General features: G+C 33.8%; 2 protein-coding genes across 2 annotated transcripts in view; both read left to right on the forward strand.

The window, feature by feature from the left end:
• The first annotated feature begins 210 nt into the window (after positions 1 to 210).
• On the forward strand, positions 211 to 5,505 carry LOC133997692 (toll-like receptor 5). The gene is made up of 4 exons (XM_062437382.1): positions 211 to 268; positions 611 to 2,894; positions 3,091 to 3,179; positions 4,232 to 5,505. The coding sequence occupies exons 1-4, from the start codon at positions 221 to 223 to the stop codon at positions 4,466 to 4,468; spliced, it is 2,658 nt and encodes an 885-aa protein (XP_062293366.1). The 5' UTR covers positions 211 to 220; the 3' UTR covers positions 4,469 to 5,505.
• Positions 5,506 to 8,476: 2,971 nt separating this feature from the next.
• Positions 8,477 to 27,285, forward strand: part of LOC133997693 (toll-like receptor 5) — an 85,862-nt gene continuing 67,053 nt past the window's right edge. Inside the window, exon 1 of the mRNA XM_062437384.1 lies at positions 8,477 to 8,538. The gene's annotated coding sequence lies outside the window, so the exon portion shown is untranslated. The remainder of the gene's footprint in view (positions 8,539 to 27,285) is intronic.

The following is a 27,285-nucleotide window of genomic DNA, read 5'->3' on the forward strand; positions in this document are numbered from 1 at the left end:
AGGGATAATGATCATAACAACATGAGCACATTCCAGTTATTAGCTCAAGGAAAACATGTCAACCATTCAAATTTGCTGAACCTGCTAAAGCAAACAGTCTGACAAAGTTTCCCATTTCCCTTTATACCTTATTAAACTTCCTCATTACACCAGCATTGCATCCTTAAGCTTTGTTATTTTTCACTTTCTCATAGGACATTTTTTTTAGGGCAAGGACAATATGAGGATGCTGGCTCTTCAGTTGGTTTTCATTGCAGTGTACATACAGGTAAGTGTATAAAACATGTATGAGTTACATGAAAAGAGTCATGCCACTCTGATGTCTGGGTGGTAAACATTAACATGGAGCTAGAGGCCGGTTACCGTAGTTTAGAACAAAGCCGTGAAACCGGGGAAAACAGTTAGCCTGTGTCTAAGTGATCAAATCTACCTATCAGCAAATGCAGCCTATCAGCAAATCCAAAGATAACTAATTGACATATATTAGGGTGTCACTGATCTTTTTATCTAACTCTCTGTATTCCCCAAAATGTATAATTCTTTTTTTTTTTAAATTGTAATTTCAGTTCCTTTTCAATTCAAAGAAGTAATGTTAACTTCCTACTTGCAGGTACGTACATGCTACCCATCATGTACTCTGCACAACCTTGTGGCTTATTGCATGGAACGGCACCTTTATGCAGTTCCTGCTCTGCCTCCCAACATCACCCACATCTACCTGGAGCTCAACCACATCAGTGAGATCAACAGCACCTCGCTCCGAGACTTTCAGCATTTGAGACAGTTAGATCTTGGAAACCAGCGTGTGCAACTCATAATAAGGAACAATGCTTTCCTCAGGCAGACAAATTTGACTCGGTTGGTGCTAAGCAATAATAATCACCTTCAGCTAGAGCCAAGGGCGTTTGCAGGACTGGCCAAATTGCAATATCTCGATTTGGGTTATTGCAATTTGGACAACTCCATACTGGCAGAAAACTATCTGCAGCAACTTGAGGCCTTAGAAACACTTGACCTCTTTGGTAACAAAATAGTGAGACTCCAACCTGGACTGTTCTTTTCAAATCTCACAAAGTTCACACAGCTAAACCTCAAATTGAATCAGATTGACAGACTATGTGAACAAGATCTTGCTGGTTTTAGGGGGAAGAACTTCACACTCCTGAACTTGGAATCCAACCACTTAGACCGCATGTTTCGAGGAAAACTTGACTGGAAAAAATGCGGAAACCCTTTTAGAGGGATGGCCTTTAATATCCTTGACTTATCTCGCAATGGGTTCAGCTTGAGCGGATCAAGACAGTTTTTCAAAGCAATTGAGGGGACTCAGATTCATCATCTTATATATTCTGGACACATGGGTAAAGGCTTTTCACATGACAACTTGCGCGATCCAGACAAAAGCACATTTGAAGGCCTCGTGAACAGTGCAGTTGAAACGTTAGATCTGTCTAAAAGCCGTATATTCGCTCTGCAGATGGCTGTCTTCAGTCCTCTGAAGAATGCGAAAATAATTGATATTTCCCAAAACGAAATCAATCAGATTAAAAGAAATGCCTTTGACGGTCTTCAGGTACATTTAAGAATGCTCAACCTGTCATACAACCTTCTCGGAGAAATACGCTCTAACACATTCACCAATCTGACAGACCTTAGGGTGTTGGATTTGTCTTACAACCACATTGGTGTTTTGGGATATAAGGCATTCAGTGGTCTTCCCGATTTACAAGCCTTAAATCTGACAGGAAATTCACTGCGAGACCTGGGTTTCCCTGTGTCATTACCAAAATTACATTTTCTACTTTTGGGTAACAATAATTTGAAGTCACTGAGCAGTATTGTTAATTTGGGCATGAACAGTACTTATGTGAATGTTGAAGAAAACAGATTAACAAACTTGGAGGATGTTTATGTCATTTTAACTAATTTCAAGCATCTCCAAAGTCTTTTCTATGGTGGCAACCCCATCGAGTGGTGCAGTCTGGACATTACAGTACCTCTCAATAACAGCTTGCAAATTCTGGATCTTCATGATATTTCCCTGCACACAATTTGGACGCAAGGGAAGTGCCTTGATCTGTTTGATCATCTAGAGAATCTCCTCGGTCTGAATTTAAGCCTCAACTCACTTGCGGCTCTCCCTGAAGGGATTTTCAGAGGCCTCAGCTCGATCATAGAGCTTAACCTCTCGTCTAATGCCTTGACCTATCTGCAGCAGGATGTCTTTCCTGTCAGCCTTAAAAGACTTGACCTGTCAAAAAACTTCTTGGCATTTCCAGACCCTACAACCTTTCAGTCTCTTCTCTTTCTCAGCCTTGCGGAAATTCGGTTCCACTGCGATTGCAATCTTGAGAGCTTCCTAACATGGCTGAACGTGACCAATATAACCTTCCTGAGTCCAGTTGAGGACTACAGATGTGAGTTTCCAGCATTTCTTCACAACCTCCCTCTGCTGGAGTACTTCACTATCGTTGAGCCATGTGAAGAAGATGATGAGAGAGCTGTCCAAGATCTTAAGTTTGCTCTATTCATCTTCTCTGCCTTCCTTGTAATCAGCGTCATCCTCAGTGGGCTTATTTATGCCCGTTTGCGTGGGCACATATTCATTATCTACAAAAAGGTAATTGGCCGAGTTCTTGAGGGTCCAAAACCCCCCCCTCCTGAGGAGGAGGTACAGTATGATGTCTTCCTCTGCTTTAGCAACAATGACTACGAGTGGGTGGAAGCTGCTTTGCTGAAGAAGTTTGATAAAGAGTTTTCAGAGAACAACATCCTGCGCTGTTGTTTTGAGGCCAGAGACTTCATTCCAGGTGTTGATCACCTTTCCAACAACAGAGATGCCATCTGGGGCAGCAGGAAGACCGTGTGCATCGTCTCCAAGGAGTTTCTGAAAGGTACAGCTTTTCTGACTTATATTTGCTTTATATTGGGTGTTTTTATCTTTCTTAACATCCCCATAACTCTCCTAATAGATTTGTTGCACCTGTCAGAGTGGGTCTGTTCACACTCATTCTTATTAGGATGAATTGGAAAGTGAACCATGAAATTTGAAATTAAAGAGTAAATTAACTGAGTCGTCCTTCTTTTTAGACGGCTGGTGCCTGGAGGTGTTCACTTTGGCCCAGGGGCGGATGCTGGAAGAACTGACAAACGTCTTAATTATGTTGGTGGTAGGGGAGGTGTGTATGAAGCTGCTGATTAAGTGGCAGAGTTGTCTTTCTTTACACTCATTCTTCGAGGGGCTTAATTGCTGGAAATCATTGTGAGTCACAAAAAAAAGTTTTCTTTTGGTTCCTGAATGTTCGAGCTTCACTGTGTAGAATGATATTTTTGCTGAGTTTGACACAAGAAAGCTGTTTTCACATTACACACTGAAAGTGGAAAGTTTTTGTGTGATTTGTGACATCACAAGTAGTAAATTTGTCCAATATTCAACTTTCACAAATGTGATGTGGAAACTTGAAGCCTCCAGTGCACATACACTAAGAAAGGGCTTAACAGTGAAGCAGGAAATATCTTGTGTCCATCAGTTACATTCCTGAAATGAAATATATTGACATATTCACTGTGGAATTTTAAATGAGGGAGAGGGAGTAGATGTCATTTTAAGGATTTTAAGTTGTAATTATACTTTTTTTCTGTAAAAACCATGTCAAACAAATATTATTCTTCCAATCAGAATATTTTGTAAGTCTTAATATATGTGTGGAGGGAATCTTTATGTGAAAAATGAGGGGATGAGGCAAGTTGAGGAGACTCAAAACAAAAAGCTGTGGGCTAGAAAACCAAAACAATGAGCTGAAATGACACCAAAAGCCAAACATTTATTAACCAGGATAACTATGTATTAAAACAGGTACCTTATATTTCTTCTGCTGGTCTTTGATGCCAGGTGCCTCTCTCTGTAGTGAACAACTGGCACCAAAGACCAGCTGGCAAAGTACAATTCTGTACCTGATTTTCACCAGTAGATGTCAGATTTCATACAGATTTAAATTAACATTTTGTTACAGGCAGCTGCACTGCCCTCAACAGGCTGGCCCAGTTAATAATGCCACAGCAGGTGTTTTACTCTTCTGGTGTGGTCAAAAATTCTACCTATGCTACCTGAAGTTTCAACCCATAGTTTTCTGCTGTTTAATGTCCATCTGTAAAGAATTCAAATAAAAAACACTAGTTCTCGACCATCACTGCTGACCTAAATCTCTATTCTAATGAAATCCAACTGAAGGTGGCTCACTACCAGCTGATGAAATGCAACGCAGTCAGAGCTTTCGTCGAAAGGAGAGACTATCTCATCTGGCCAAACGACCCTCAGGACCTGGAGTGGTTTTATGAGCGTCTCATCTCACAGATACTCAAAAACTCCAAGGTGAAAAATCCTGCTGAGGACAAACCAGAGCCTGATATCCAACCTCAGAATGAAGACGGGATCCAGCTTGAGAACATCGGGGCAATTGCCATGTGAACTCCTATTGTATATTAAGGAAACCCAACTTAAGCAAAGACAACCTGCTGATAACTAACATCCACTGCAATGAATTGTTACAAGCTATGATCACAAGTAAGCAAGCAAGTTCTCCCTTGAACACCTTTCTGATAAACTAGGTCTTCTTGTGTCAATCTTCTACAAAACTGGCGCCTGACGGCAGGTCGTGCGTGGACTTCAATGATTGCAAGGACGAAAGGCAGAGTCCCGGTGAGAACTTCATGTGTGTCAACATTCCTGGCGGGTTTCAGTGCGCCTGCAAGGATGGATACAAGTTGATCAGCGACCTGTGCGTCGACGTGGACGAGTGCGTATCTGCCCCATGCGAGCACCAATGTGACAACTCACCTGGTAGTTACAATTGCTCTTGTTATGATGGTTATAAAGAGGATCCAGATTCCCCTGATAAGTGTAAACTCCACTGTGGTTTGGAGGAATGCCTCGCGATATGCGACCCAAATAATAAGTTTGAATGCTACTGCCCTAAAGGCTACATAGCAGAGGAAAGAGTGGACCATACAGTTTGCATAGATATGGATGAATGCTCTTTCTTTACTTGTGACCAAGGCTGTAAAAACACATTCGGCAGCTATGTGTGCACTTCCACTTGAGAAAGGATATGATGTTGAGAAAATTAATTAAGAATCCTCTGAATTATAAAGAAAAGATTTCCTTAAATGCATCATATTTCATTCTTGATTCCTCAAATCATGGTATGCATTGTATGAGGCTACATACATTTTCGTGGAAAAACAAGTCCTGTCTGTAATGTTTTAATACTATTTATATATATATGCCTTTATTTAAACTTGAAGAAATACTGTAATTGAGGGGTGACCCTCATTTAAAATGATGTTTAAAATTAATCATAATTTAAAAATGAATTAAAACATAATAATAATTTAAAAAATTTAAACACCATTGGCCCTTTTTTATTTGTTTTTTGTTTTTGTTTCCATGTGGTTTAGTCAAATTTAAATGGGTTAAAATGCAAAATTAAACATATTTAACTTGCACACATTTTTGTTTTTGTTTTTTGTGGACCAAGGATAACATTTCTGCTTTTAATCTATTGTGAGAGAATATATTAGAGGATTATGGCAAGCTGCTCAGCTGTATACAGCAGGATGAATCAGTCCGTCCCTCTTAAGGTAGGGTCGTTCATTCATTGATCTGACGTAATGTGAGCCACTACAGTCCACAAGCCCTAACACACATGTTAAAAAGTGCACAGGTTGTAGTCTGACTCCTTATAGGATGCACACAGACAGATCTCTCTTGGCAGCCTTCATGGTAGGATGAAATGACTGCAGCATGTTTTAACCACATATAGAGCCTCACTTCTAACAGCTGAAGGAAAATAATCACATCAGATAGACGATACAGTAGGTGTGCCCCCTCTCACACACCAGCAGCGGACCGTTTCATGACACCGTGGTATACGAAAGTGTAGGAGTATACATCACAGAGTTCACCTCTGAGACCAGCAATGACTTTCACTTCATAACACAATAAGTTTCATGTTATAATGTGATTAGTTTAAAGTTATAACGTGATTGGATGTTCTACTTTGATGCTTTTTTGCTTTTTCTGGTGTGACAGAATAAGCACACTACCAGCACAATTAAGAAGACAGTGCACACTATTATCCCAACCAGACCCCCCACTGTTAAAAATAAGCTTTTTAATGTACTGATTGTTTGTTTTTTAAGATCTGAAACATTTGTGAAAGTTGTGCCTTTTTAATTGGTGAGCTCACACGCAGGGGCAGAACTAGAAGTTTTTCAAGGGGTGGCCAGGGGGTGGGCAAGAATTTATGAGGGGGTCCTTACTAATACAAATTATTATTGTTTTACTGAAGTACAAGATCAAGCACTGTGGTTAACAACGACCAACAAAGTTTGTGTGTAGACAAATTGCACAACAGTAATTATAACACAAGAATCAGGTCAATTTAAGTGAGGCTAAATCCGGGCTTTGGGCTAATTAATGCCATTGTTATCAGCTGTGTAGCATATCATGTCAGAATAGCTAATGTTTTAAAATGTTTATGTAAGGCCAGTAATGTATGAGCTTACCACTTGGTCCTTTTGGTACACAATACATGGGGCTTGATGTAGATGCGGGGGGTTCTTCTGTGGCATCTCCTCCTGGCATCTCCTCCTCCTCTGGCTCGGCTCACTGTCTTCCTTCTCGGAGGCAGAGGTATCTGTGTCACTCTCATCCCTTGATGAAACTGCATTGTAAAACGAAGCCATAAATTAACACCACACACAAAATCATCTATTGTTACAAACTGAATTGAAATAAAAATAATGCTTAATCTGTCAAAATATCTATTGTTACAATGTGATGCAAATCCTTGTGTCTGACCACACTGACCAGGGCTGCTGATATCAGGAGTGGGGTCTGTCTGGGCTTCATTTATGTCTGATTGATCAATATGTTCTAAGCAGAAAACTTTTCTTCCCCCAGGTAGCTTACTTTAAAATCATCTATCAGCCTGCCTATAGCTAAAGGAGAAAGAGGGAAGCACTGCCTGCCAGAGAAAGAGGGAGAAAAAGAAATATATGAATAAGATCATGCCACTTTTTCCATCCCCAAAAGCTTACTGGTTTTTGGAGGATTTTCTCAACATCTCTTACTCTTTTAACTTGAGATGTGACCAACGTGTGCGTTAGGTCTTAATGTTTATTTTGATATCATGGCCATTGCTGTAGCTGTAAATTTGAGCCAAGTACATACTCTGACAATCGATGGAATTCAATCGCGGATACCCGGAAATATTTCGGCTATAGCGATTTTTTGCTATGCGTTTGTGTTAATGTTTTGACATTACTTGCAGTGACACATTAACACTGAGAACGCGTCTTGTTAGTTCGTTCATCAGAGTGAAGGGGAGAGGGTGGAGAGTATGGGAGGGAGTTCGCACTTGCAGTCCTTGACCTGAGTTGACTTAATGTCTCTACATTTACAACTCACTATGACATTGTTCCCTCATTCAAAACTATTCTAGTGCTAAATAACTCCAGGCTAACCTAACGCTAGTCTAATAGGCTAGGGGCCTAGTTAGCCCAGAGCCCGTCTGCTAGACAGCCTAGGCTAAATCTGCACAGTTGATCTCATGGAGACATCTCTCTGCTCCTCTAAATGCACAGTCAGCTTGTCTTGTGTGATAATTATGATTTATCAGGATATACATTAAAACTTACTTGAGATGTATTTCCTGAAAGAATGTCCTCTTGATCTTGAAAGACGTTATTCTGCCTTCCACGCTTGTCTTCTCTTAATCGTGTTTCTTCCCAACAACAATACACGTACCAATAAAATTCCAGAGGGGTCCCCGGAACCTACAAAGTTGTATTCTCATGTTGATTCTCAAACTGATTTACAAATTTCATTTACAAATCACATATCAATATATCACAGAACACACTCATGTCAAACAAACATACAGAAGTCGTATTCTTTGTTTGCTGTGATTGAAAGCAAATCGATTCACAAACTCATCCATGTCGGGAAGTGGCTCGTTTAGACTTCACATTGAAAAACACCCGGGTCACTCAATCATCACTACATAGATGATCTTAGGTAACTTTTAATCAGCTTCAGCATAGGGTAGTGTGTCATTAAGACATAATAATCGAGCAGTCGTTTGCAAGGTCTAAAGTCTACCTTTGTGCTGTGGTCGTTTTTTTGTTTTGTTTTGTTTCTTCATTTAAAAACCTTAATCAAGAGATGAGCTGTGTAGTGTACTATGAAGGGTTCATTAACAACGACTGCAGAGCAATTCTCACTTTCAGCCACTAGGGGGTGTCTAAGTCTTTGTAAACCACCTCCACCTTGTTCTGAAGTAGAGTGAGAGACGGAGTGAATTTTTACTCCTGCCCTGCCCTCAGCCACTTTGACTCGGTTGTAAATTAGCCTGCTAGGTGGCTGAATGGAGGAAACATGATGCAGATGATGCCACTCAAAAGTCCAGCGTGGAAAAACGGCAGAACTCATCTGAAAAAAGCTGCGGACGGTTACTGAGGGAGACGGACATGATGGTAATCACCAAACTATTACATCAACATTTGTAACAGCTCCTCCAAAGTGTGACAAAAGTCTCAGAGAGAAAACTAACATTACGTCTCTCATTGATTGCTGACATGAATGTAAAGATATGCTCAGCGTTGTTTAGATAGATAGATAGATAGGTAGATAGATAGATAGATAGATAGATAGATAGATAGATAGATAGATAGATAGATAGATAGATAGATAGATAGATAGATAGATAGATAGGTAGGTAGGTAGGTAGGTAGGTAGGTAGGTAGGTCGGTCGGTCGGTCGGTCGGTGGGTGGGTAGGTAGGTTGGTTGGTTGATAGATAGATAGATAGATAGATAGATAGATAGATAGATAGATAGATAGATAGATAGATAGATAGATAGATAGATAGATAGATAGATAGATGGATACTTTATTAATCCCATTGGGGAAATTCAGGTGTCTTGCAGCTCACAGTAAATACATACACACACGCCCGCCGATAGGGGGGGACAAACGGGTCTGTTGTCCCGGGCCCAGGATAGGGGGGGCCCAGAACTGGGCCCACATTAAATTATGGAATAATTTTTCAAAATAGGCCTATCTGTGGAAAAGATGTGTAATATTTGAGTTACATAAAAGCTTTTAATTGTTTTCTTCCTAATCGCTCTTGAAATAGTGGTCAAGAACCACCCCACCCCCAACACAAAAATGGTTTGGCCACTAATCAAAATTTGATGTTGTCATTTGAAGTTCAGTACGCTAAAAATGTCCGGTCAGCCCAAGTCCGGTGCTCAGAAAAGTAAAGAAAAGATAAGAGGAAAATAAAGGCCTTAGAGATTTTCTAAACAAATATTTTTAAAAAAAGTGGTGACGGTGAAGCTGGAACTAGTAAAGTCAACGTAGAGCAAGGTAAGAAACAGCGCAGCCAACGTTTACCGGCAGCCTTGTAACGTAACCTAACAGGTCAGCTCTAATGTTAATGTCCATTAGCTTGTATAAAAGCCTGACACACAACACGTTATCTTTGACAGAAACAGTTGAGTTTGGTAGCTCCGTCAGAGAGGAGAGAGATCCAGCTGCAGGCAGGTGACCGAGAGAGTGATGCGGGAGAGCTGCCCCGCGCAGAGAGTCTGAGCAGGATGGATCAGAGACTGATCAGACATTTAATTTCAGCAATTTAGGTAAAGTTAGAAAGAGATTGGCAGATTCGAACTTCAGCGATCAATAGCTCACAAACGAAACATTGTTAAAACATAAAAAATGTCTCTTTCCTATCGTAGTAAGGTAGACTATTGACTACAAACTCATTTTCGCCAAAACGAGTCGTCCTCCAGGCTGCAGGAAATATATTGCTCTCTATGCACTGCGGGCGGAGAGGCGAGCGCTTAGGGACCGTTTACAAATTGCAGTACAAAAGCAAAAAATATTCAATATCTCCACTTTTATTCACTGTAGTCTCACCAAATTCACTCCACACATCAACGGTCACCTGATAATCACACTACAACAGTTATTTCATAAAAAATCTTTTTGCATATTTTTGGGGAATTTTATTGTGAAAAATATTCAATATCGTCAATATTATACACTGTATACTCACCAAAATCATGCTACACAACAATGGTCACCTGATAATCATACTACAACAGTCATTTCAGAAAAAAACTTTTTGCATATTTTTGGAGAATTTTATTGTGAAAAATCATCAATAGCGTTAATATTATACACTGTATACTCACCAAAATCATGCTACACAACAATGGTCACCTGATAATCATACTACAACAGTGATTTCAGGGGGAAAAAAAGTTTGCATATTTTTGGGGAATTTTATTTTGAAATATCGTCAATAGCGTTAATATTATACAGTGTAGGATGACCAAAATCATGCTACACAACAAGGGTCACCTGATAATCATACTACAACATTTATTTTGGGGAAATTAATTTTGATATAATTTGAGATTTTTTATATTAAAAAATCTTCAATATTGTTAATATTATACAGTGTAGGATGACCAAAATCATGCTACACAACAAGGGTCACCTGATAATCGTACTACAACAGTTATTTCAGAAAAATGTGTTTTTGCATATTTTTGGGGAATTTTATTGTGAAAAATCGTCAATAGCGTTAATATTATACACTGTATACTCACCAAAATCATGCTACACAACAATGGTCACCTGATAATCATACTACAACAGTTATTTCAGGAAAAAAAAAATTGCATATTTTTGGGGAATTTTATTGTGAAAAATCGTCAATAGCGTTAATATTATACACTGTAGGATGACCAAAATCATGATACACAACAAGGGTCACCTGATAATCATACTACAACAGTGATTTCAGGGGGGAAAAAAGTTTGCATATTTTTGGGGAATTTTATTTTGAAATATCGTCAATAGCGTTAATATTATACAGTGTAGGATGACCAAAATCATGCTACACAACAAGGGTCACCTGATAATCATACTACAACAGTCATTTCAGAAAAAAATATATTTTTGCATATTTTTGGGGAATGTTATTGTGAATAATCGTCAATAGCGTTAATATTATACACTGTATACTCACCAAAATCATCCTTCACAACAATGGTCACCTGATAATCATACTACAACAGTCATTTCAGAAAAAAAAAAATCTTTTTGTATATTTTTGGGGAATTTTATTGTGAAATATCGTCATTAGCGTTAATATTATACACTGTAGGATGACCAACATTATGATACACAACAAGGGTCACCTGATTATCATACTACAACAGTTACTTCAGAAAAAAAGCTTTTTGCAAATTTTTGGGGAATTTTATTGTGAAAAATCATCAATAGCGTTAATATTATACACTCTATACTCACCAAAATCATGCTACACAACAAGGGTCACCTGATAATCATACTACAACAGTCATTTCATAAAAAAAAAAATTGTATATTTTTGGGGAAATTTATTTTGAAATATCATCAATAGCGTTAATATTATACAGTGTAGGATGACCAAAATTATGATACACAACAAGGGTCACCTGATAATCATACTACAACAGTCATTTCAGAAAAAAAGCTTTTTGCAAATTTTTGGGGAATTTTATTGTGAAAAATCGTCAATAGCGTTAATATTATACACTGTATACTCACCAAAATCATGCTACACAACAAGGGTCACCTGATAATCATACTACAACAGTCATTTCATAAAAAAAAAAATCTTTTTGCATATTTTTGAGGAATATTATTGTGAAAAATCGTCAATAGCGTTAATATCATACACTGTATACTCACCAAAATCATGCTACACGACAATGGTCACCTGATAATCATACTACAACAGTGATTTCAGGAAAAAAAATTGTATATTTTTGGGGAATTTTATTTTGAAATATCGTCAATAGCGTTAATATTATACACTGTAGGATGACCAAATTATGATACACAACAAGGGTCACCTGATAACCATACTACAACAGTCATTTCAGAAAGAAAACTTTTTGCATATTTTTGGAGAATTTTATTGTGAAAAATCATCAATAGCGTTAATATTATACACTGTATACTCACCAAAATCATGCTACACAAAAATGGTCACCTGATAATCATATTACAACAGTGATTACAGGGGGAAAAAAAGTTTGCATATTTTTGGGGAATTTTATTTTGAAATATCGTCAATAGCGTTAATATTATACAGTGTAGGATGACCAAAATCATGCTACACAACAAGGGTCACCTGATAATCATACTACAACATTTATTTTGGGGAAATTAATTTTGATATAATTTGAGATTTTTTATATTAAAAAATCTTCAATATTGTTAATATTATACAGTGTAGGATGACCAAAATCATGCTACACAACAAGGGTCACCTGATAATCGTACTACAACAGTTATTTCAGAAAAATGTGTTTTTGCATATTTTTGGGGAATTTTATTGTGAAAAATCGTCAATAGCGTTAATATTATACACTGTATACTCACCAAACTCATGCTACACAACAATGGTCACCTGATAATCATACTACAACAGTTATTTCAGGAAAAAAAAAATTGCATATTTTTGGGGAATTTTATTGTGAAAAATCGTCAATAGCGTTAATATTATACACTGTAGGATGACCAAAATCATGATACACAACAAGGGTCACCTGATAATCATACTACAACAGTGATTTCAGGGGGGAAAAAAGTTTGCATATTTTTGGGGAATTTTATTTTGAAATATCGTCAATAGCGTTAATATTATACAGTGTAGGATGACCAAAATCATGCTACACAACAAGGGTCACCTGATAATCATACTACAACAGTCATTTCAGAAAAAAATATATTTTTGCATATTTTTGGGGAATGTTATTGTGAATAATCGTCAATAGCGTTAATATTAAACACTGTATACTCACCAAAATCATCCTTCACAACAATGGTCACCTGATAATCATACTACAACAGTCATTTCAGAAAAAAAAAAATCTTTTTGTATATTTTTGGGGAATTTTATTGTGAAATATCGTCATTAGCGTTAATATTATACACTGTAGGATGACCAACATTATGATACACAACAAGGGTCACCTGATTATCATACTACAACAGTTACTTCAGAAAAAAAGCTTTTTGCAAATTTTTGGGGAATTTTATTGTGAAAAATCATCAATAGCGTTAATATTATACACTCTATACTCACCAAAATCATGCTACACAACAAGGGTCACCTGATAATCATACTACAACAGTCATTTCATAAAAAAAAAAATTGTATATTTTTGGGGAAATTTATTTTGAAATATCATCAATAGCGTTAATATTATACAGTGTAGGATGACCAAAATTATGATACACAACAAGGGTCACCTGATAATCATACTACAACAGTCATTTCAGAAAAAAAGCTTTTTGCAAATTTTTGGGGAATTTTATTGTGAAAAATCGTCAATAGCGTTAATATTATACACTGTATACTCACCAAAATCATGCTACACAACAAGGGTCACCTGATAATCATACTACAACAGTCATTTCATAAAAAAAAAAATCTTTTTGCATATTTTTGAGGAATATTATTGTGAAAAATCGTCAATAGCGTTAATATCATACACTGTATACTCACCAAAATCATGCTACACGACAATGGTCACCTGATAATCATACTACAACAGTGATTTCAGGAAAAAAAAATTGTATATTTTTGGGGAATTTTATTTTGAAATATCGTCAATAGCGTTAATATTATACACTGTAGGATGACCAAAATTATGATACACAACAAGGGTCACCTGATAACCATACTACAACAGTCATTTCAGAAAGAAAACTTTTTGCATATTTTTGGGGAATTTTATTGTGAAAAATCGTCAATAGCGTTAATATCATACACTGTATACTCACCAAAATCATGCTACACGACAATGGTCACCTGATAATCATATTACAACAGTTATTTCAGGAAAAAAAAAATTGTATATTTTTGGGGAATTTTATTTTGAAATATCGTCAATAGCGTTAATATTATACACTGTAGGATGACCAAAATTATGATACACAACAAGGGTCACCTGATAACCATACTACAACAGTCATTTCAGAAAAAAAACTTTTTGCATATTTTTGGGGAATTTTATTGTGAAAAATCGTCAATAGCGTTAATATTATACACTGTATACTCACCAAAATCATGCTACACAACAATGGTCACCTGATAATCATACTACAACAGTCATTTCAGAAAAAAAACTTTTTGCATATTTTTGGGGAATTTTATTGTGAAAAATCGTCAATAGCGTTAATATTATCCACTGTATACTCACCAAAATCATGCTACACAACAATGGTCACCTGATAATCATACTACAACAGTCATTTCAGAAAAAAAACTTTTTGCATATTTTTGGGGAATTTTATTGTGAAAAATCGTCAATAGCGTTAATATTATACACTGTATACTCACCAAAATCATGATACACAACAAGGGTCACCTGATAATCATACTACAACAGTGATTTCAGGGGGGAAAAAAGTTTGCATATTTTTGGGGAATTTTATTGTGAAAAATCGTCAATAGCGTTAATATTATACACTGTAAGATGACCAAAATCATGATACACAACAAGGGTCACCTGATAATCATACTACAACAGTCATTTCAGAAAAAAAACTTTTTGCATATTTTAGGGGAATTTTATTGTGAAAAATCGTCAATAGCGTTAATATTATACACTGTAGGATGACCAAAATCATGATACACAACAATGGTCACCTGATAATCATACTACAACAGTTATTTCAGGTAAAAAAAAATTGCATATTTTTGGGGAATTTTATTGTGAAAAATCGTCAATAGCGTTAATATTATACACTGTCGGATGACCAAAATCATGATACACAACAAGGGTCACCTGATAATCATACTACAACAGTGATTTCAGGGGGGAAAAAATTTTGTATATTTTTGGGGAATTTTATTTTTAAATATCGTCAATAGCGTTAATATTATACACTGTAGGATGACCAAAATTATGATACACAACAATGGTCACCTGATAATCATACTACAACAGTCATTTCAGAAAAAAAACTTTTTTCATATTTTTGGGGAATTTTATTGTGAAAAATCGTCAATAGCGTTAATATTATACACTGTATACTCACCAAAATCATGCTACACAACAATGGTCACCTGATAATCATACTACAACAGTTATTTCAGGAAAAAAAATTTGTATATTTTTGGGGAATTTTATTGTGAAATATCGTCAATAGCGTTAATATTATACACTGTAGGATGACCAAAATTATGATACACAACAAGGGTCACCTGATAATCATACTACAACAGTCATTTCAGAAAAAAAAACTTTTTGCATATTTTTGGGGAATTTTATTGTGAAAAATTATCAATAGAGTTAATGTTATACACTGTATACTCACCAAAATCATGCTACACAACAATGGTCACCTGATAATCATACTACAACAGTCATTTCATAAAAAAAAAAAAAATATTTTTTCATATTTTTGGAGAATATTATTGTGAAAAATCGTCAATAACGTTAATATTATACACTGTATACTCACCAAAATCATGATACACAACAAGGGTCACCTGATAATCATACTACAACAGTCATTTCATAAAAAAAACTTTTTGCATATTTTTGGGGAATTTTATTGTGAAAAATCGTCAATAGCGTTAATATTATACACTGTATAATCACCAAAATCATGCTACACAACAAGGGTCACCTGACAATCATACTACAACAGTTATTTCAGGAAAAAAAAAAGTTTGCATATTTTTGGGGAATTTTATTTTGAAATATCGTCAATAGCGTTAATATTATACAGTGTAGGATGACCAAAATCATGCTACACAACAAGGGTCACCTGATAATCATACTACAACAGTCATTTCAGGGGGAAAAAAATTTTGTATATTTTTGGGTAATTTTATTTTGAAATATCGTCAATAGCGTTAATATTATACACTGTAGGATGACCAAAATTATGATACACAACAATGGTCACCTGATAATCATACTACAACAGTCATTTCATAAAAAAAACTTTTTGCATATTTTTGGGGAATTTTATTGTGAAAAATCGTCAATATCGTTAATATCATACACTGTATACTCACCAAAATCATGATACACAACAATGGTCACCTGATAATCATACTACAACAGTTATTTCAGGAAAAAAAAAAGTTTGCATATTTTTGGGGAATTTTATTTAGAAAAATCGTCAATAGCGTTAATATTATACACTGTAGGATGACCAAAATCATGATACACAACAAGGGTCACCTGATAATCATACTACAACAGTGATTTCAGGGGGAAAAAAAGTTTGCATATTTTTGGGGAATTTTATTGTGAAAAATCATCAATAGCGTTAATATTATACACTGTCGGATGACCAAAATCATGATACACAACAAGGGTCACCTGATAATCATACTACAACAGTGATTTCAGGGGGGAAAACATTTTGTATATTTTTGGGGAATTTTATTTTTAAATATCGTCAATAGCGTTAATATTATACACTGTAGGATGACCAAAATTATGATACACAACAATGGTCACCTGATAATCATACTACAACAGTCATTTCAGAAAAAAAACTTTTTGCATATTTTTGGGGAATTTTATTGTGAAAAATCGTCAATAGCGTTAATATTATACACTGTATACTCACCAAAATCATGCTACACAACAATGGTCACCTGATAATCATACTACAACAGTGATTTCAGGGGGGAAAAAAGTTTGCATATTTTTGGGGAATTTTATTGTGAAAAAATCGTCAATAGCGTTAATATTATACACTGTAGGATGACCAAAATCATGATACACAACAAGGGTCACCTGATAATCATACTACAACAGTCATTTCAGAAATTTTTTTTTTTGCATATTTTAGGGGAATTTTATTGTGAAAAATCGTGAATAGCGTTAATATCATACACTGTATACTCACCAAAATCATGCTACACGACAATGGTCACCTGATAATCATACTATAACAGTTATTTCAGGAAAAAAAAAATTGCATATTTTTGGGGAATTTTATTTTGAAATATCGTCAATAGCGTTAATATTATACAGTGTAGGATGACCAAAATCATGCTACACAACAAGGGTCACCTGATAATCATACTACAACAGTCATTTCAGGGGGAAAAAAATTTTGTATATTTTTGGGTAATTTTATTTTGAAATATCGTCAATAGCGTTAATATTATACACTGTAGGATGACCAAAATTATGATACACAACAATGGTCACCTGATAATCATACTACAACAGTCATTTCATAAAAAAAACTTTTTGCATATTTTTGGGGAATTTTATTGTGAAAAATCGTCAATATCGTCAATATCATACACTGTATACTCACCAAAAGCATGATACACAACAATGGTCACCTGATAATCATACTACAACAGTTATTTCAGGAAAAAAAAAAGTTTGCATATTTTTGGGGAATTTTATTTAGAAAAATCGTCAATAGCGTTAATATTATACACTGTAGGATGACCAAAATCATGATACACAACAAGGGTCACCTGATAATCATACTACAACAGTGATTTCAGGGGGAAAAAAAGTTTGCATATTTTTGGGGAATTTTATTGTGAAAAATCATCAATAGCGTTAATATTATACACTGTCGGATGACCAAAATCATGATACACAACAAGGGTCACCTGATAATCATACTACAACAGTGATTTCAGGGGGGAAAACATTTTGTATATTTTTGGGGAATTTTATTTTTAAATATCGTCAATAGCGTTAATATTATACACTGTAGGATGACCAAAATTATGATACACAACAATGGTCACCTGATAATCATACTACAACAGTCATTTCAGAAAAAAAACTTTTTGCATATTTTTGGGGAATTTTATTGTGAAAAATCGTCAATAGCGTTAATATTATACACTGTATACTCACCAAAATCATGCTACACAACAATGGTCACCTGATAATCATACTACAACATTGATTTCAGGGGGGAAAAAAGTTTGCATATTTTTGGGGAATTTTATTGTGAAAAAATCGTCAATAGCGTTAATATTATACACTGTAGGATGACCAAAATCATGATACACAACAAGGGTCACCTGATAATCATACTACAACAGTCATTTCAGAAATTTTTTTTTTTGCATATTTTAGGGGAATTTTATTGTGAAAAATCGTGAATAGCGTTAATATCATACACTGTATACTCACCAAAATCATGCTACACGACAATGGTCACCTGATAATCATACTATAACAGTTATTTCAGGAAAAAAAAAATTGTATATTTTTGGGGAATTTTATTTTGAAATATCGTCAATAGCGTTAATATTATACACTGTAGGATGACCAAAATTATGATACACAACAAGGGTCACCTGATAACCATACTACAACAGTCATTTCAGAAAAAAAACTTTTTGCATATTTTTGGGGAATTTTATTGTGAAAAATCGTCAATAGCGTTAATATTATCCACTGTATACTCACCAAAATCATGCTACACAACAATGGTCACCTGATAATCATACTACAACAGTCATTTCAGAAAAAAAACTTTTTGCATATTTTTGGGGAATTTTATTGTGAAATATCGTCAATAGCGTTAATATTATACACTGTATACTCACCAAAATCATGATACACAACAAGGGTCACCTGATAATCATACTACAACAGTGATTTCAGGGGGGAAAAAAGTTTGCATATTTTTGGGGAATTTTATTGTGAAAAATCGTCAATAGCGTTAATATTATACACTGTAGGATGACCAAAATCATGATACACAACAAGGGTCACCTGATAATCATACTACAACAGTCATTTCAGAAAAAAAACTTTTTGCATATTTTAGGGGAATTTTATTGTGAAAAATCGTCAATAGCGTTAATATTATACACTGTAGGATGACCAAAATCATGATACACAACAATGGTCACCTGATAATCATACTACAACAGTTATTTCAGGTAAAAAAAAATTGCATATTTTTGGGGAATTTTATTGTGAAAAATCGTCAATAGCGTTAATATTATACACTGTCGGATGACCAAAATCATGATACACAACAAGGGTCACCTGATAATCATACTACAACAGTGATTTCAGGGGGGAAAAAATTTTGTATATTTTTGGGGAATTTTATTTTTAAATATCGTCAATAGCGTTAATATTATACACTGTAGGATGACCAAAATTATGATACACAACAATGGTCACCTGATAATCATACTACAACAGTCATTTCAGAAAAAAAACTTTTTTCATATTTTTGGGGAATTTTATTGTGAAAAATCGTCAATAGCGTTAATATTATACACTGTATACTCACCAAAATCATGCTACACAACAATGGTCACCTGATAATCATACTACAACAGTTATTTCAGGAAAAAAAAATTGTATATTTTTGGGGAATTTTATTGTGAAATATCGTCAATAGCGTTAATATTATACACTGTAGGATGACCAAAATTATGATACACAACAAGGGTCACCTGATAATCATACTACAACAGTCATTTCAGAAAAAAAAACTTTTTGCATATTTTTGGGGAATTTTATTGTGAAAAATTATCAATAGAGTTAATGTTATACACTGTATACTCACCAAAATCATGCTACACAACAATGGTCACCTGATAATCATACTACAACAGTCATTTCATAAAAAAAAAAATATTTTTTCATATTTTTGGAGAATATTATTGTGAAAAATCGTCAATAACGTTAATATTATACACTGTATACTCACCAAAATCATGATACACAACAAGGGTCACCTGATAATCATACTACAACAGTCATTTCATAAAAAAAACTTTTTGCATATTTTTGGGGAATTTTATTGTGAAAAATCGTCAATAGCGTTAATATTATACACTGTATAATCACCAAAATCATGCTACACAACAAGGGTCACCTGACAATCATACTACAACAGTTATTTCAGGAAAAAAAAAAGTTTGCATATTTTTGGGGAATTTTATTTTGAAATATCGTCAATAGCGTTAATATTATACAGTGTAGGATGACCAAAATCATGCTACACAACAAGGGTCACCTGATAATCATACTACAACAGTCATTTCAGGGGGAAAAAAAATTTGTATATTTTTGGGGAATTTTATTTTGAAATATCGTCAATAGCGTTAATATTATACACTGTAGGATGACCAAAATTATGATACACAACAATGGTCACCTGATAATCATACTACAACAGTCATTTCATAAAAAAAACTTTTTGCATATTTTTGGGGAATTTTATTGTGAAAAATCGTCAATATCGTTAATATCATACACTGTATACTCACCAAAATCATGATACACAACAATGGTCACCTGATAATCATACTACAACAGTTATTTCAGGAAAAAAAAAAGTTTGCATATTTTTGGGGAATTTTATTTAGAAAAATCGTCAATAGCGTTAATATTATACACTGTAGGATGACCAAAATCATGATACACAACAAGGGTCACCTGATAATCATACTACAACAGTGATTTCAGGGGGAAAAAAAGTTTGCATATTTTTGGGGAATTTTATTGTGAAAAATCATCAATAGCGTTAATATTATACACTGTCGGATGACCAAAATCATGATACACAACAAGGGTCACCTGATAATCATACTACAACAGTGATTTCAGGGGGGAAAACATTTTGTATATTTTTGGGGAATTTTATTTTTAAATATCGTCAATAGCGTTAATATTATACACTGTAGGATGACCAAAATTATGATACACAACAATGGTCACCTGATAATCATACTACAACAGTCATTTCAGAAAAAAACCTTTTTGCATATTTTTGGGGAATTTTATTGTGAAAAATCGTCAATAGCGTTAATATTATACACTGTATACTCACCAAAATCATGCTACACAACAATGGTCACCTGATAATCATACTACAACAGTTATTTTAGGAAAAAAAAATTGTATATTTTTGGGGAATTTTATTTTGAAATATCGTCAATAGCGTTAATATTATACACTCTATACTCACTAAAATCATGCTACACAACAATGGTCACCTGATAATCATACTACAACAGTTATTTCAGGAAAAAGAAATTGCATATTTTTGGGAATTTTATTTTGAAATATCGTCAATAGCGTTAATATTATACACTGTAGGATGACCAAAATCATGATACACAACAAGGGTCACCTGATAATCATACTACAACAGTCATTTCAGAATAAACTTTTGCATATTTTTGGGGAATTTTATTGTGAAAAATCGTCAATAGCGTTAATATTATACACTGTATACTCACCAAAATCATGATACACAACAATGGTAACCTGATAATCATACTACAACAGTGATTTCAGGGGGGAAAAAAGTTTGCATATTTTTGAGGAATTTTATTGTGAAAAAATCGTCAATAGCGTTAATATTATACACTGTAGGATGACCAAAATCATGATACACAACAAGGGTCACCTGATAATCATACTACAACAGTCATTTCAGAATTTTTTTTTTTTGCATATTTTAGGGGAATTTTATTGTGAAAAATCGTCAATAGCGTTAATATTATACACTGTATACTCACCAAAATCATGATACACAACAATGGTCACCTGATAATCATACTACAACAGTGATTTCAGGGGGGAAAAAAGTTTGCATATTTTTGGGGAATTTTATTTAGAAAAATCGTCAATAGCGTTAATATTATACACTGTAGGATGACCAAAATCATGATACACAACAAAGGTCACCTGATAATCATACTACAACAGTCATTTCAGAAAAAAAACTTTTTGCATATTTTAAGGGAATTTTATTGTGAAAAATCGTCAATAGCGTTAATATTATACACTGTCGGATGACCAAAATCATGATACACAACAAGGGTCACCTGATAATTCATACTACAACAGTCATTTCATAAAAAAAATCTTTTTGCATATTTTTGGGGAATTTTATTGTGAAAAATCGTCAATAGCGTTAATATCATACACTGTATACTCACCAAAATCATGATACACAACAATGGTCACCTGATAATCATACTACAACAGTTATTTCAGGTAAAAAAAAATTGCATATTTTTGGGGAATTTTATTTAGAAAAATCGTCAATAGCGTTAATATTATACACTGTAGCATGACCAAAATCATGATACACAACAAGGGTCACCTGATAATCATACTACAACAGTCATTTCAGGGGGAAAAAAAGTTTGCATATTTTTGGGGAATTTTATTGTGAAAAATCATCAATAGCGTTAATATTATACACTGTCGGATGACCAAAATCATGATACACAACAAGGGTCACCTGATAATCATACTACAACAGTGATTTCAGGGGGAAAAAATGTTTGTATATTTTTGGGGAATTTTATTTTTAAATATCGTCAATAGCGTTAATATTATACACTGTAGGATGACCAAAATTATGATACACAACAAGGGTCACCTGATAATCATACTACAACAGTCATTTCAGAAAAAAAAAAAATATTTTTTCATATTTTTGTATAATATTATTGTGAAAAATCGTCAATAACGTTAATATTATACACTGTATACTCACCAAAATCATGGTACAAAATAATGGTCACCTGATAATCATACTACACCAGTCATTTCATAAAAAAAACTTTTTGCAAATTTTTGGGGAATTTTATTGTGAAAAATCGTCAATAGCGTTAATATTATACACTGTAGGATGACCAAAATCATGATACACAACAAGGGTCACCTGATAATCATACTACAACAGTGATTTCAGGGGGAAAAAAATTTTGTATATTTTTGGGGAATTTTATTTTGAAATATCGTCAATAGCGTTAATATTATACACTGTAGGATGACCAAAATTATGATACACAACAATGGTCACCTGATAATCATACTACAACAGTCATTTCATAAAAAAAACTTTTTGCATATTTTTGGGGAATTTTATTGTGAAAAATCGTCAATATCGTTAATATCATACACTGTATACTCACCAAAATCATGATACACAACAATGGTCACCTGATAATCATACTACAACAGTTATTTCAGGAAAAAAAAAAGTTTGCATATTTTTGGGGAATTTTATTTAGAAAAATCGTCAATAGCGTTAATATTATACACTGTAGGATGACCAAAATCATGATACACAACAAGGGTCACCTGATAATCATACTACAACAGTGATTTCAGGGGGAAAAAAAGTTTGCATATTTTTGTGGAATTTTATTGTGAAAAATCCTCAATAGCGTTAATATTATACACTGTCGGATGACCAAAATCATGATACACAACAAGGGTCACCTGATAATCATACTACAACAGTGATTTCAGGGGGGAAAAAATGTTGTATATTTTTGGGGAATTTTATTTTTAAATATCGTCAATAGCGTTAATATTATACACTGTAGGATGACCAAAATTATGATACACAACAATGGTCACCTGATAATCATACTACAACAGTCATTTCAGAAAAAAAACTTTTTGCATATTTTTGGGGAATTTTATTGTGAAAAATCGTCAATAGCGTTAATATTATACACTGTATACTCACCAAAATCATGCTACACAACAATGGTCACCTGATAATCATACTACAACAGTTATTTTAGGAAAAAAAAAATTGTATATTTTTGGGGAATTTTATTTTGAAATATCGTCAATAGCGTTAATATTATACACTCTATACTCACTAAAATCATGCTACACAACAATGGTCACCTGATAATCATACTACAACAGTTATTTCAGGAAAAAAAAATTGCATATTTTTGGGAATTTTATTTTGAAATATCGTCAATAGCGTTAATATTATACACTGTATACTCACCAAAATCATGCTACACAACAATGGTCACCTGATAATCATACTACAACAGTCATTTCAGAAAAAAAACTTTTTGCATATTTTTGGGGAATTTTATTGTGAAAAATCGTCAATAGCGTTAATATTATCCACTGTATACTCACCAAAATCATGCTACACAACAATGGTCACCTGATAATCATACTACAACAGTCATTTCAGAAAAAAAACTTTTTGCATATTTTTGGGGAATTTTATTGTGAAAAATCGTCAATAGCGTTAATATTATACACTGTATACTCACCAAAATCATGATACACAACAAGGGTCACCTGATAATCATACTACAACAGTGATTTCAGGGGGGAAAAAAGTTTGCATATTTTTGGGGAATTTTATTGTGAAAAATCGTCAATAGCGTTAATATTATACACTGTAAGATGACCAAAATCATGATACACAACAAGGGTCACCTGATAATCATACTACAACAGTCATTTCAGAAAAAAAACTTTTTGCATATTTTAGGGGAATTTTATTGTGAAAAATCGTCAATAGCGTTAATATTATACACTGTAGGATGACCAAAATCATGATACACAACAATGGTCACCTGATAATCATACTACAACAGTTATTTCAGGTAAAAAAAAATTGCATATTTTTGGGGAATTTTATTGTGAAAAATCGTCAATAGCGTTAATATTATACACTGTCGGATGACCAAAATCATGATACACAACAAGGGTCACCTGATAATCATACTACAACAGTGATTTCAGGGGGGAAAAAATGTTGTATATTTTTGGGGAATTTTATTTTTAAATATCGTCAATAGCGTTAATATTATACACTGTAGGATGACCAAAATTATGATACACAACAATGGTCACCTGATAATCATACTACAACAGTCATTTCAGAAAAAAAACTTTTTTCATATTTTTGGGGAATTTTATTGTGAAAAATCGTCAATAGCGTTAATATTATACACTGTATACTCACCAAAATCATGCTACACAACAATGGTCACCTGATAATCATACTACAACAGTTATTTCAGGAAAAAAAATTTGTATATTTTTGGGGAATTTTATTGTGAAATATCGTCAATAGCGTTAATATTATACACTGTAGGATGACCAAAATTATGATACACAACAAGGGTCACCTGATAATCATACTACAACAGTCATTTCAGAAAAAAAAACTTTTTGCATATTTTTGGGGAATTTTATTGTGAAAAATTATCAATAGAGTTAATGTTATACACTGTATACTCACCAAAATCATGCTACACAACAATGGTCACCTGATAATCATACTACAACAGTCATTTCATAAAAAAAAAAAAATATTTTTTCATATTTTTGGAGAATATTATTGTGAAAAATCGTCAATAACGTTAATATTATACACTGTATACTCACCAAAATCATGATACACAACAAGGGTCACCTGATAATCATACTACAACAGTCATTTCATAAAAAAAACTTTTTGCATATTTTTGGGGAATTTTATTGTGAAAAATCGTCAATAGCGTTAATATTATACACTGTATAATCACCAAAATCATGCTACACAACAAGGGTCACCTGACAATCATACTACAACAGTTATTTCAGGAAAAAAAAAAGTTTGCATATTTTTGGGGAATTTTATTTTGAAATATCGTCAATAGCGTTAATATTATACAGTGTAGGATGACCAAAATCATGCTACACAACAAGGGTCACCTGATAATCATACTACAACAGTCATTTCAGGGGGAAAAAAATTTTGTATATTTTTGGGTAATTTTATTTTGAAATATCGTCAATAGCGTTAATATTATACACTGTAGGATGACCAAAATTATGATACACAACAATGGTCACCTGATAATCATACTACAACAGTCATTTCATAAAAAAAACTTTTTGCATATTTTTGGGGAATTTTATTGTGAAAAATCGTCAATATCGTTAATATCATACACTGTATACTCACCAAAATCATGATACACAACAATGGTCACCTGATAATCATACTACAACAGTTATTTCAGGAAAAAAAAAAGTTTGCATATTTTTGGGGAATTTTATTTAGAAAAATCGTCAATAGCGTTAATATTATACACTGTAGGATGACCAAAATCATGATACACAACAAGGGTCACCTGATAATCATACTACAACAGTGATTTCAGGGGGAAAAAAAGTTTGCATATTTTTGGGGAATTTTATTGTGAAAAATCATCAATAGCGTTAATATTATACACTGTCGGATGACCAAAATCATGATACACAACAAGGGTCACCTGATAATCATACTACAACAGTGATTTCAGGGGGGAAAAAATGTTGTATATTTTTGGGGAATTTTATTTTTAAATATCGTCAATAGCGTTAATATTATACACTGTAGGATGACCAAAATTATGATACACAACAATGGTCACCTGATAATCATACTACAACAGTCATTTCAGAAAAAAAACTTTTTTCATATTTTTGGGGAATTTTATTGTGAAAAATCGTCAATAGCGTTAATATTATACACTGTATACTCACCAAAATCATGCTACACAACAATGGTCACCTGATAATCATACTACAACAGTTATTTCAGGAAAAAAAAATTGTATATTTTTGGGGAATTTTATTGTGAAATATCGTCAATAGCGTTAATATTATACACTGTAGGATGACCAAAATTATGATACACAACAAGGGTCACCTGATAATCATACTACAACAGTCATTTCAGAAAAAAAAACTTTTTGCATATTTTTGGGGAATTTTATTGTGAAAAATTATCAATAGAGTTAATGTTATACACTGTATACTCACCAAAATCATGCTACACAACAATGGTCACCTGATAATCATACTACAACAGTCATTTCATAAAAAAAAAAAAATATTTTTTCATATTTTTGGAGAATATTATTGTGAAAAATCGTCAATAACGTTAATATTATACACTGTATACTCACCAAAATCATGATACACAACAAGGGTCACCTGATAATCATACTACAACAGTCATTTCATAAAAAAAACTTTTTGCATATTTTTGGGGAATTTTATTGTGAAAAATCGTCAATAGCGTTAATATTATACACTGTATAATCACCAAAATCATGCTACACAACAAGGGTCACCTGACAATCATACTACAACAGTTATTTCAGGAAAAAAAAAAGTTTGCATATTTTTGGGGAATTTTATTTTGAAATATCGTCAATAGCGTTAATATTATACAGTGTAGGATGACCAAAATCATGCTACACAACAAGGGTCACCTGATAATCATACTACAACAGTCATTTCAGGGGGAAAAAAATTTTGTATATTTTTGGGTAATTTTATTTTGAAATATCGTCAATAGCGTTAATATTATACACTGTAGGATGACCAAAATTATGATACACAACAATGG

This window comes from Scomber scombrus, chromosome 17 (assembly GCF_963691925.1).
Source record: "Scomber scombrus chromosome 17, fScoSco1.1, whole genome shotgun sequence".
Classification (NCBI taxonomy): Eukaryota; Metazoa; Chordata; class Actinopteri; order Scombriformes; family Scombridae; genus Scomber; species Scomber scombrus.

Excerpts from the sequence above, each read along its gene's own strand:
- LOC133997692 (XM_062437382.1), top strand. The coding sequence starts at position 221 with ATGAGGATGCTGGCTCTTCAGTTGGTTTTCATTGCAGTGTACATACAG. Across the intron at positions 269-610 it reads TCATTGCAGTGTACATACAG|GTACGTACATGCTACCCATC; the intron begins GTAAGTGTATAA and ends TCCTACTTGCAG. Across the intron at positions 2,895-3,090 it reads CTCCAAGGAGTTTCTGAAAG|ACGGCTGGTGCCTGGAGGTG; the intron begins GTACAGCTTTTC and ends CCTTCTTTTTAG.